The sequence below is a fragment of the Aquila chrysaetos genome, chromosome 6 (genome assembly GCF_900496995.4).
Source record: "Aquila chrysaetos chrysaetos chromosome 6, bAquChr1.4, whole genome shotgun sequence".
Classification (NCBI taxonomy): domain Eukaryota; kingdom Metazoa; phylum Chordata; class Aves; order Accipitriformes; family Accipitridae; genus Aquila; species Aquila chrysaetos.
The window spans coordinates 18,656,717-18,670,073 of record NC_044009.1 but is presented as its reverse complement, the minus strand read 5'-3'; the positions used below and the strand labels follow the sequence as shown (position 1 = coordinate 18,670,073).

Here is a 13,357-nt window from a genome sequence, read left to right as displayed (position 1 = left end):
AAGATAAAGTCTTAACCACATTCTTTAAAATCCCAGCCTTGAAAAGTGTTGACGTTGTTTATCAGCTCCATGCCATAACTGGTGTCTTGTTTTAAAACCAATGGGAAGTTATCTTACTAAAAAAGAGCTCTTGAATAATCTTCCCTTGAAAACAGAAATCACAGGAGTTTTTCAATATAGCTTGAAGAGAAAGAACGCAACTATCTACATAATCATAATTATTTTTCCCATATATTTCATACTTGCCCCTGAGGAATCAGTTGTCCCATCCTTTTCATAAGTGATGGTGGGACAACTACCAGCGGAGGTATGCAATAGAGAATATCAAGGCACCATTTTTCCCTTCATCAGCTGCAGCTGACATACCTGTCTATACCATGGGCATCACACATTACAGCTATCAAGGGGATCTGTTAAAGACAGTAATGTTCCACAGCACTGTTCATCCTACAAATTCCAACATATTTCCTGCTCAGATTTCCCTTTTGTGATATGAAAGCATTCTCTCAACAAAAAGGCTTTCTTGAGCATCATGCAGTGGAGAAATGCTTGGATTTGGGAGCTGGGAGGTAAGTTAGGAAAGGAGGTAACAGATACTACAAGGAGTCAAGAACCTTCATCTGGTAACACATGTCTTCAGAGCCTTTCAAGAATTACGAAGACTAGAGAGAGTTGTAAGTTTTTTGGCTGCTTTAATCACACACGTTCAGCTATAGGTGTTTAGAGAAATTCCACCTCCATAGCAGAAGGAAAAAAAAACCCAAACAAACCCAAACCTCCCAAACAATTAAACTACTGTCAAAAAAACCACAGTGCCTAATGCTAAACTGTCACTCAGAAGATGTACGTCATCACAGCGAATTTCGTTTAAATACAGGGAGGTTTAAAAGCCTTTTGTAAAATAGTGGTTAACAAAAATAGCATACCTAACTGTGACAAAGTACATTGGTAAGGAAGAGGGACAACTCCCAGGCAGCTTTGGAAACATCATTTTCCTGTTAAACTTTAAGTGTACAAAGTGAGTGTGAAAGCCTTGCAAGAGCTAAAGGCACATCTCAGATTCTGCAACACACACTGCATATGTGAAACAGTAATTGTTTTGAGATTTCATACATATACTGTGCTGTCATTTGAAAAAAGTGATGGATGAGAAACTGGAAACCTCAAGGAATTAGTAATAGGATATAAAGCATTTCACCTCTAGGTCACCAGTTCAAATTCAACCAGGTTGGTAGTGACCAAAAGTAGTTACCATCTGGCAGCTGTTCTCTGGCTGATGTAAATTGAGTTGAGGGTCTCAGCGAATTTCCTAGTGGACAGGTGTCCTCAGCACAAAAAAACACCATAATTAACTCTCTGTTTGGCTTTCTCAGCAAAGCCACTGAACAACGAATGGAAGTAAAGAGACTGAGCTATATTCCAGGTTAGCATGAAAGCATGTTGGCTGCAGAGCACTGCAGATTCTTAATCATAATTCCTCTTTATATTTCAAGACACACAGATTAGGGAAGGACTTAATTTATCACCATTACATTAAACGGAGTAGCCTTTCCAAATCAAGAGCAAGCTTATGTGCTGCTGTTTCTGCTCAATGCAAACTTCTTTTCAACATGCAGCTACACTAAAGTTTGGAAGCACAATGAATGAATGCAAAGTATAATCCCATTGTTAAAAATGGTAAATTTACCCCAACGTACTTACTCTGTCTCAAAGCCCCCACATTTACTACAGAGGACTCAGACACAGAAAACAAACTGGTTTTTGACTACTGGATACAGACTGTAGGTTGCGATTATCCAACTTTGGAAGTAAGAGGAGACTTACTGTGAAGAAAAAAAAATAAATGAAGATGGCATCCTTTAAGTCTACACCAACCACAATGGGGGTTTGGGGAAAAATACCATCCACAGTTATAATAATAGCTTCAAAATGGATCTCTTGCATCCAGAAGTTCTGACCCATGACTCTCAAGAAACAAACAAGACATAGTTCTAGGCAGAACTGTGTGTGACCAAGGCTTCAAAATATTATGCGTGAAAAACTCTGGGAAAAAATATTCCCTTATGCAGATTGTTCCTCAACAGGAACTGAAAATTTATTGAGTCTACATATGGCCCACCTGTGCTTTGCACAAGACATAGGACCAGTTGTGTACGGTATGAGCTGCTGATAGGCACCATCTAAACCACCTGTTGCCATAATTTGTTCAGCCTTATTATATCTGAAATTGTTAAAACAGGTATAGTTACTGAGTGTCCTCTCTCATTTCGGTGTCTGTGGAAGAAAGGCAACTAGAAAAGAATTAAAGCATTACGTATCATCAGCTTTTCAACACACAAAGGCATTTCTTGAACATCAGTGGCTTGTAAGACTAAGTTGAGGGCTACTGGTGTTAAACAGTGAAGAGTGTGAAAACTGTTGTTCCAGGGAAGAGCCCTACACCACCTCAGGTAAAATACAGCCAGGGCTCATAGGTGGCTAGAACATGGCATTTCAGCCTGAAGAGTTTGACACGGTTTAAGCGGTAGCTGACTTTGGAATGTTCTTAGCATGCCTTCAGATAATGTTAACTTTAAATAAACTTGCTGAATACTCATGTAAATTATTTCCATTTGGCTGTCTCATTATTCAATATGCTTTCAAGGAACATGGTGATGAAAGAAGAAAAATACCTCTTTCTAACATAACCATACTGGCAAGAGGATCAACATTATCAGTATTCAAAGAATGTCTTGGCAGGATAAACCTTCATAAAAAGAAGGAGCACTAGCTAATCCAAGTTGTCAAAATAGCAATAGTACTTCAAGGGTTGATCTGCAAAGTGATTCATTATTTATTGCTAATGCAAACAAAACATTCTGAGCAGAAAGAGCAATTGAGTATTTCCTATCTTGGAAATCCACTGATGGAGAGTACACAATAAATGAACCCTAGGATGACTGATAAAAGGATATCTATTTTCTTTCTTACTAAAAAACAACCCAAAGGCAGGAAGAGCATAATGGTTCTTCACAGAGAAGAAATCAGACACTGAATGGTAATATTTTCTGAACAAAAACACATATGAAATGTGGCACAACAAGACAAAATTCTTGAAATGTCATTCAGAAGCACAAGAAACACACCTTTAAAAAAAACATGGTGGAAATAAAACATGCAATGTATTGTGTGTCCTAAAAACACATATACATTCACAGCTCAATAAAAGGCCTGACTTGCCAAAACAAGTTTCTGCTAGAATCGATTAGGCAACCATTTTCTGATGCCTAACCTCAGACACTTCTATGAAAGTTTCAGCCTCATAACATTCTTCCTCGGTAAAGCTAGGGTTATGCTTTCTTCCATTGTCCTTTAATTTCTTATAAAATACAAGACTTTAAAGACTGTTTGGGTTTGTTTTTTTTTTTTTAAAAAATACTGGTTTTGTCATTTATTTTGAAGATTTCTTTGAAATATACTTTTATTTACACTTTTTTCACTTACTACCCTTTCTATTCTTCCGACCTGTCTTTCCTCATCTCCTTCCGTAATACCTCATCTCTGCTACCTTCTTGCTCTCTTAAGCCTTGGAACCTGATCTTACTCCTGACGTGTATCTTCTTCCATTGCAACAGAAAATATTGGCTCAGACTCAAGAATTTGGGATTCTAGGAACTCCTCTGAATAACTGCACATACAATTTTTTAAACTAATATATAATCTATGAGCTACATGAAAAATAAAGCCATTCTAAGAAGTTGATTCTTTCTTTCTCCTAGTACATTTCAAACAGAAATAAAACAGCCACTGCAAAAAAAAAAAAAAATATCACAGACAATACTATTCAGTAGAAAGTATTATTCTAGCACAGATATACTGTAGGAAAAACACCTTCTGATCTGAATTAATAATTTTAATGACAACAATACTTAACATCTGAAGGTAAAAGAACTAAATATTAATGTTCTGTGATATGGTAAAATGGATGCACATAGACCTGCTGAAAGTTGTTACGCATTGGAATTTCAGAATTTCAAATTTCTTAAAAGGTATGACGCAATAGGTATTTTTTTATTTTGCAAGGAATGACAACAGCAGTAGAAACACAGGAATCTCCATTCAAAGTTTTTTAATATTTTCTGACTATTTTAAAGCATTTACACATGCCCAGAGACTCACTACGCTTTCTGTATGATTTCTTAAGCCCTTAATTTTCCCTGCTCAGCAATAGCTACTGAGCGACCTCTTGTGTTGAAACATTTGAGCAGTTTCTTTCTTGTTTTCTTTTTTTTTTTTCCCTAAATAAATTAAATGAGCATAAGGCTGGCAGTGCAAAATGAAGAGCCCAAAAAATCAGCACCATCTCTGTCATTACAACAAATAATACTGCCTGCAGATAGCAATTGTACTGATTTATTTTACCTACTCAAATTGTATATTAAAGAATTTAGCTCTGAAGCTAATAGGATAGGTAGTCAAAAAATGTGCAATGGCTACTACCATGCTGCTCTCCACACCATTTTTGCAGTAAGTATTGTGAAAAAAACATGTGACCAACTTCTTGCACATTATTGCCATTATATTAAAATAAGCAGAGGAAAAAAAGAAAAACAAGAATCACAGAATCATAGAATAGAATCATAGAATCATTTAGGTTGGAAAAGACCTTCAAGATCATCGAGTCCAACCATCATCCATGCCCACTAAACCATGTTCTGGAGTACCCCCATCTACGCACTTTTTGAATACCTCCAGGGATGGTGACTCAACCACTTCCCTGGGCAGCCTATTCAATAAAGAAATGTAATAGTCTAATCAAAAGGGATGAAATCAAAATACCATAAAAAAATCATTTGCAACTTGTGAGAGAGGGCAAAACGAACACCAATAAGAGACAAAATTAGTTTTATTAACCAACATTTAAGACCAATACTGTGAACCACTCTGCTAGATATGTCAAGGAGCTTAACACAATCTAAGTACACACCCCTGAGATCTCTGGTTTCAAACTTTCTGTAGTCCCAATGAAGTGAGACTGAAAGTAGCTACACTTTCTCAGCTTTGGAATACTAATTCTGTAGCCACAAGGCTGGGTTTTGTTTTTCACAGTATCTACACTTTGATATTTAGAAATACATACATAAATATAATCAGAACATATTATACAACTCCAGAAAGTGATGGGCAGTCTGTTGTCACTTCAAGAAAAGCATGGTATCATTCATCATTCCCACTGAAAAGGAACTGAAGTGTGAGTGATTGGTTGATAGAGTAACTGACAAAAAATTGCTCAATGAACTGGCCAAATAGCAAGATCAACACACAAAATTATTTTAGAACAGAAAAAGAATTGCTATGGGATCCGGCCACGAGATGTCACTCTCTACTTGGTGGCAACTTGGAAATTCATTAGCATAACTTTCCTCTCAGACATGTCAAAAGCAGCCAATAAAATTAGCTATGTTAAATTGGGGTCAGGTAAAGGAGAACTGCTCAGTGTGTCATTTCTGTAGCTGTGTGTGTAATTTCTGTATCTGTGCTGTAGAATTACTGTTCAGTATGCTGTGAAGTCAAAGTAGCCTCCAAGCAGCCTCTGAATTTGTTCCCCCAAGTCTAAACAAAGAACAACTAGCTCAATTACAGCCTCTTGTTATAGTGTTACTCTTACACGAATGTAGCAAATTGTTTTGAATTTTTTTTGCCTTTTTAAATAAAACCATCATTACGTATTGAGCTCTTAGGACTCCGCATACAGCAAGCTACCTGTGAGTGCTATAGTGTCTATCTAGATAAATAGCCTAATCAAGTAAGTTTTGAGAATTTTTTTCAGTTGGCTTAGGTTAACACTTGATCAAGCCCCATGGTCTAGTAAGGTCTCACTTCTCTGTTCTGCAGACCACCAACATCTTTACTAACCACTAGCACGTAAACTCATTCTTATACCACTAGCATGTAAAATAATTTTTATACTTCATATATCTAACCAGGCATCTGTTGCAGCAGACCAAAAAGATCCAAGCCTGAGTTTTAGAAGTTTAGGATCAAAATATGTAACCATCATAAAATATACACCTATGAAGGGAAGAAAGAAGAAAAACAAACCTGTGATGAAAGAAAATTCCTAGGAATGAAAGATTTTCTGTAAGTATTATATGAACAGCATAAGGATCAGTTTCTGATTAATTTAAGATAGCTGACAGAGAAAAACTCTGTTACCTTATTATGTGTTAAGGTTATCCTCAGGTCCGGTTTTATGATACCATATGCTGTCAGTAGATCTTGGACTTTTTTCAGTTCTTCCTTACATTTTCTATTTGTTGAGTAAAACTGCTTTCTTACAGGAAGATTCTTAAACAACCTTAAGACTGTTACTGTAGTACCTGCAAGCAGGCGACAAAAAATAAGTAGAAATTACACTGAAAGCATACCACTGACTGGATACTGAGGAAACTTCATTTTTAGTTGAAGACACCTGTCTGTATGCTACTACATACAAAATAAACCATAGTAACACTAAATTAGATATTAGCATGAGAAGAAATATACCAAATTAGCAGTCATCCTTCCCCAAAAAGTACCCACAGAGCTGCAATTCCTCTCCTTTAGAGTTATGATTGCAGCATTAAGCTTTCTTTGGTACACACTGACAATAGCAAGAATCAGCACTAAATAAAGCTGAAGACTCTTTCAGTGCATATTAAGTTAACTTTCACTAATAAAATGATTAACAGACTAGAATCTAATCGGACATATCTGGAGGCAAAGGAACACTGTGCTCCATTAAGGCCCTTCACAAGCATCTGCTTCAGGGTAGTATCTGAAGAGCCAGATACCTCTGTTCAAGGCAAAGTACATAGTAAGAGGAGGAATATTCACCAACCAACACAATCACATAAATTCCTAGCCCATAAGGATGTTGCAAAATATTGAATATATGTCACAGAATTCAGTCAATCATTCAACAATTTTGACAAAAGACAAGACAACGCAACCCACAGGCTTTCTGGCTATAGAAAATACTACAGTCTAAATCTTAAAAAGAGTCCCTGGTTAAAATTAGCTAAAATTAGAGTTCTCAGCTTCAGCTCTTTCTTTAGTATCTGCCCACTGACTAGCCCTCAGCAGCTTCTTTTGGCTTAATGGCTCCCTGCGGCCAGTTAGCACTGAGGAGGACGGGAGCTGGGTCAGCAGCCAGCTCCCCGTTGCTGTACGAGCACTGCAGCCAGCTGGGGGGCAGCTTATGGGCACAATATTGACAAGCAGCCACTACAGCTCAGCTGGGAAAAGCTGAGCTTTATGGAAAAGCTGCAACTGCTTCCTCAGGAGCTCTCTGTTGTCACAAGAAAGGAGCACCCCTCTTCTGGGAATAGATACTGGCTGGAGTGTGAATGCAAGGACACAGTGTGGTCTTAACGGTCCTCCTTGCTGAGCAACAATTAGCTGAGCAGAGCACAAAGTAGAGCAGATGCCACCCCAAACCTACACCACATCTGAACCACCAAGGCCGCCTCTGAGATGAGGGCAACCTTTAATCTTTCACACAAACATGCAGAAGGATTTCTAGCAACACACCCTTCCTGCAGGTTAGAAAGAACTGTGACTTTGCCTGGTCCTATAGCCATGCTGCTTCCAACAACTCCTTCATATAGCAGCAGGGCAACTCTTACTCCTTTAAGCAAGGATTTTGCTGTGTACAGAAACATTATTTTGGTCCTGAACAAATCCTTCATATACTTATATAGTCAGTCTGCCTGGACCTGGGGCACTGAATTTTTATAGCTTTTATTTCCACTGTCAGCTTGAAGAAGTGAGTCAGAGAAGGAGAAACTAGTTTATAATTACTATCTAAAGCAACTTCCAAGACATATTATTTCTTACGATAATAACACATTCTCAGTTAACAGACATAAGGCAAGAAATGTTTATAGCTGCAAAGATTTCATACTCAGCCTTCAAGTACAGAACAGGTATTTCAACATCAAATAGACCCTCAGAGAAACGTAAAATACTTCTGTCACAGCGCAACACCAGAACAATGATATCCTACCTTGCCCAAGATGGGAAGGCTTTTTAGAAGTTATATGCCCATTGCTATCCAAAGCATACTGAGTGCTGAAATCATCATCAGCTGTCTTTGTTGTGATCAAAACCTGAAAAGAGTGATTTAAAAAAAATTGTGTTAATCAAGGATTCACAAAGTTCAGAATGAGCTTAGATAAGCTTTGCTACCACTCTTACCATTGCATTATTTTAATCACCACAGTTACGTTTAATTAGTTTATAACATTTTTTTTCTACAGGTGTTTCTAACAGAAACACTCTGCATTATTACTCATTTTTCCATCCATTTAACTAAAAGCCACGCATTTCTATCACACCAATACACAAAGCATAGCAATCCCTACTACCTACAACACACACTCCTCTCTTCTATTCTAACACAGGTTAAACAAACAACTAAATCAATTGATAATTTTGCATTTTCATCCTTCATGAGAGAAGGTATACTATGACAACTTCTTAAATTCATGTGAGATTCCACAAACATAATAACTACTGTCAAACAAACAGTACCTTTCCACACCCAAACATATCTAGCAATCAGTAGTAGCATGTTTTGTAAGCTATTATGGTAATACACATATCAGCTTTAGCAAGACCAGTCATAAACCAGAAGTTCAATAAAACTACAGTTCCTTAAGTTCAGGTATCAACATTTTGAACAATAGAGCCACTGCACTTTAACCACCTAAAAGACACAAAGGTTATCACACATACAGAGCTTCAGGATATTTTGGTTTATTTTAGTGTCTCATATGAATCATTCAGAGTTCAGCCATGCCTCTGGAGAGAAAAAACAGTAATTGATTAATTGGAAACAACAATATTACAGACATACTTAAGGGCCAATAGTGAAGTACCTCTTAACTGAAACTTCAGGGGGCAGTTTGGGTAGGCAGAATGCAATCAATGCCGGGAGTGTTTAATTAACATAATTACTGATTCAAGGATTAAACTAATACCTATTAAAGTACTTAATACACTCAGGCCACCTCCCATCTCTTATGAAACGTACCACAGAGCTGATTAAAAGCTCAGAACAGATGGCATCCTGCTCTGACGACTCATTAGAAGGAACCAATGATTGAGGTCTGTCATCATCTGTCTAAACACCAACACTTTTGAAAGCATCTTTGGAAATCTCCATCCAAACATACAACCCACTCCTGCTTAGTGCAATGTGAATGTAGCCCAAGGTAGCAAGGAGTCAAACTCTAACATCTCTCCTGGCTTTGACAGTTGACTGTTCCAATCAGACACAGGTATCAGCACCTTCTCGCAGGATCTAATCCTTGGCAGACTTAGAAAGAAGAATGCAAAACTTGACCTTGGCGCAGCACGAATACAGAAAGGCAGAGCACAATGGAACAGATAGATGCTGTGCCTTTCCTTAACAGCCTGAACACTTCTCAGACGGTTCTGAACAAACTTACTTTCAGTCAACAAGTTAAATCCTAAATATCAGTACGCTGTCAGTCCTCTTAACACAAACATATGGATCGGACTCGGATAGGCCAGGGAGCAGGTTCCTGTTTACTCATATGGACAACAAAGTTTGTGCAATTGCAGTCATATACATGCCAAGGAGCAATACGGAGCCCAGCAAGAACCCATGATTGCTGATCACCTAGATAACATCAAGACAGAAATCATTACTGGAATGGTAGCTATGTGGGCCATCAGTTCCCTGAAATTACTTCTCCTGGCCACCACCTGCTGTTCCTCATTTTGATTTACCCTAATTCAAGTAGCAAACTCAGCCATACTCTTTGACATTATATTTGCTGACAATACTAAAGAGAATAAGCCAGTGTTCTAAGAAATCACATATCTATACCCTGATACAAAAGAAAAGGAAACACTAAGCAAACTCTGACCTATTCTGACTGAGGAAAATAAATAGAGCACTGCTGTGACCAGTATGACAGAAAGGCAGGACTGACACTAACAAATCCATACTGCTTCCTAACCACATGACATGACTTCTGGGGAGCAGGGGGAAAGGCAGCATACACAAGCCAAACTATTTGGAAGACATATCCCTGCCAGGCTGCTGGAACAATCTGAAGTCTTTGCACTGATATTTTAATAAAACTTTCACAAACACACACACAAAAATCACAACACAAAAGACTAGACACACTTACAGCAACTGCTCACCTCTGATATGCAGCAAATTGATCCCAAAGCTTCCCCGCGGAAACCGTATGTTGTCAACCTTTCAAGGTCCTCGGAGGAGCTTATTTTTGAGGTGTAGTGTTTAATTGCCATAACTGGAACATCAGCTACTTTGATTCCATTGCCATTGTCTCTTATTTCTATTTTGTTAAACCCATAATTCTCCTAAAAAAAGAACAAAACATAATGTAGCGCTAAAACAACCAAATGAATTAAGACTCAAGTTTCAAGCAGCTAAGGTTACAGCTTCTAGCCATCCAGATAGAAGTGGGAGTTTTGCTTATTTGGAGAAACTGAGCAACCATTTAATGTCTCTGTTTAAAAAAAAAAAAAGAAAAGAAAAAAAAAGAAAAATACAACATGTAAGGATAGTAGTGATGGTTTCTCTAATTAAATAATGTAATTCATACCCTGTGGTTTGGAAACAGCATGTTAATATAAATGCAGTAAAATTAAAACAGGAATTAAGTAAATTTTTTTTAAACTATGACGAAATTTGCAAAACCTAAGCTCAGAAAGAGATCTATAGCTGGAAAGCTAAAGACTTTTTTATCTCTTTTTACCTCCCTTACCTATTTGGTATCAATTTTTTTGAAATCACCACAAATCCAGCCCTGCATCCATTAAAGTCAGTGGGCCCTCACTTAGAAGTGTTTTCAATTTCAGTCTTGATTTATGTGATTTCACTACTTCAGTAGTTTTCCAGTCTCTATATTGTGTCTCAATATACAGATGCTGAAATTCTAATGGGGGCAAGGCATGAATGCAGACAGAAATAAGAAAGCTTGTAAAGAGGTACAATACTTGACAGAAAGAAGTAAAGGTTCCTAGAGGGTCTTTTAAAAACAGCTTTCAAGGAAGCAAAGTTCAATCTTTGTGATTTACCTTTACATACATGCAACACAATTTTACTGAATTCCAATTTAAATATGTAATTTCAGTAAGCACCAGTATAAATAGGGTAAAACTCTGAAAATCCAGATAATTAGGAGAGCTAAATGAAAGATGGAATTCAGGTTCTATAACATCTCAAACAAGTGCAGCAAACAAATGCTTCCTTCCAGCTACATTATAACCTGCACATGTAAATTGCACCCAAAAGAATCACAAGCCAGGAGGAGAAAGTAATTAGAGCTGCAGGATCACTAACTAAACTTCTTTTAGTTTAGAAGCATGCCTGGCTCTTTGAAAAGATTATGATGTAACATACAGAAAAATGTGCTATAGTGTGTAATACATCTAGGCAACCTTAAAACTGCTTTTGCTTAGAATGAACATCTTGAATGAATGGCTACCACCATGGATGCTGTACAGAGTACGTGATGGTTGCTCACAGAAAGCTGACTGATTAAACAGAACTAATTTTATTGTTCCATCTGGGCATATACTGAAAACAGTTACGAAAAAATATAATGTACTCCCAGGGTTATTTCTTGAAGTAAAAAAATTATGCAGTTAAAACCAAATGGAACGTATCTAAAGATATTACCTGTATTCACACATAATCTGCATTAGGAAACACCAAAAGCCTCTGAGGTAGGCACAGAACTTATTTAACCGATACACAATAGAAACGTGGGTACATTTCACTTTCCATATTAGTGAATGGTGCTAAAGCTATCTTTGGGTGAAAAACAATGTTTTCACTAATATTTGAGTCAATCTCCTACTGGGAAGCAGAACAGAACCTAAGCAATACACTTCGACTGAACATAAAAACACATAAGGAGATATAAATGGGAAACCTTCTACCCCACTGCCGTATGCACTAACAAAGGGTTTGAGCATTTTCCAATGAACACCTATTTTCTATTCTAATTTTTACTTCCAGACCACTTAACTGCTTAGGAAAAGTGAGATTTATCTTCTTCAACTTGCATCAAAATGTTACATGAATGATTCTCTATTTCTTTTCTAATATTATTCATTTTCACTTGCACACGTTTTACTTAAAATATTACAATGCTTAAACTTTATATTCTGTAACACCTTCCACCATGCTACACGACCTAAATACTACTGAGGTCGTCATCTCATGAGAAGTTAAGTTGCTCTACCAGATCACTGATGCCAAACCATATGGTTCGACTCCCTCCTCTTTCTCTAATGACTGCATGGTCCCACCTTTGTTTCAGCTACAGCTCTGTTACTCATAAGAACTCTAAGGTCAATTCAGCTTATTAAACTGGCACAAATAATCCACTTTGATTGCCGGGTTACTTTTCTTTTGCATTAGCAAGACGAACAGATCATGAGAGGTAGAAATGTCTAACAATGCCGTGCAGATGATATAGGACTTTGCTTTCCAGGAGATGAGATGGAGCAGGTGTACAGCGGAACCTCACCTTGAGCTAAACTTGCTATGAGAAGGTTCTAAGGATTAAAGCTCCCACTTCATGCATTGCAAAAAAGGTATAGAAACGAGTGAGCCATTTCATATAATAGTAGCAAACCTGTAGCTAAGATTCATCCTTCCTGAACCCCAACTTTGCTCCAACTACTAACACAGGCTGTTGCTCATCTTCTCTGTTAATTAAAATATGCAGGTCTCAGTCAGACTGTGCAGATTATTCTCATAGATTCCTGTTGTTAGAGATCAGTCAGGGAAACTGACAGACTGATGCCCATGGAGTCTCTTTATCCATATACAAGCAATTATATTGCTGCATCAATGGTTTTTAGTATTCTTTTAACCTGAAGGCAGGACATCATGTCAAGAATAAAACCATCATTCTACAGATGCTTAACGCACAGCCATGCCACAGAGGCAGTTGACCCTGCTGTTAACAAGGCAAGCTTTAGCATGTTTACATTTCTAAAAGCAATAAAGCTGAGGTTCAAATTAATAAATAGATACCACTCGACACCTTATAGAAAGGCCACAGTTCAGTTTCTAATCAAATTACTTGCTTTTAACTGTAATTAAAAGTAATATCACATTATCTAAAACTACAATATAAGCTGATGTTTTCCCCAGTGCTGTGTAAAAGCTAGGTGATACACAGTGCAAAGACGCTCAATAACATCACCTATTGGAGTCTGGTCAACCAAGAAGTTAACAAGAGTGAAACACTAGTCAAACCTTCCCACTACAACTGACCACTGCCATGGTTTCTACCTGAGAACCATTCCACCAGCA

The 13,357-nt window shown here is 37.5% G+C and overlaps 1 protein-coding gene across 4 annotated transcripts in view; it reads right to left on the bottom strand.

Moving 5' to 3' along the window:
* Positions 1-13,357, bottom strand: part of PMS1 (PMS1 homolog 1, mismatch repair system component) — a 48,384-nt gene that overhangs the window by 29,751 nt on the left and 5,276 nt on the right. For all 4 annotated transcript variants that reach the window (XM_030019088.2, XM_041124026.1, XM_030019089.2 and 1 more), the window contains exons 3-5: positions 10,201-10,383; positions 8,027-8,129; positions 6,196-6,359 (exon numbers count right to left, since the gene is read on the bottom strand). In XM_030019088.2, the coding sequence (XP_029874948.1) occupies positions 6,196-6,359; positions 8,027-8,129; positions 10,201-10,383 (450 nt within the window). The remainder of the gene's footprint in view (positions 1-6,195; positions 6,360-8,026; positions 8,130-10,200; positions 10,384-13,357) is intronic.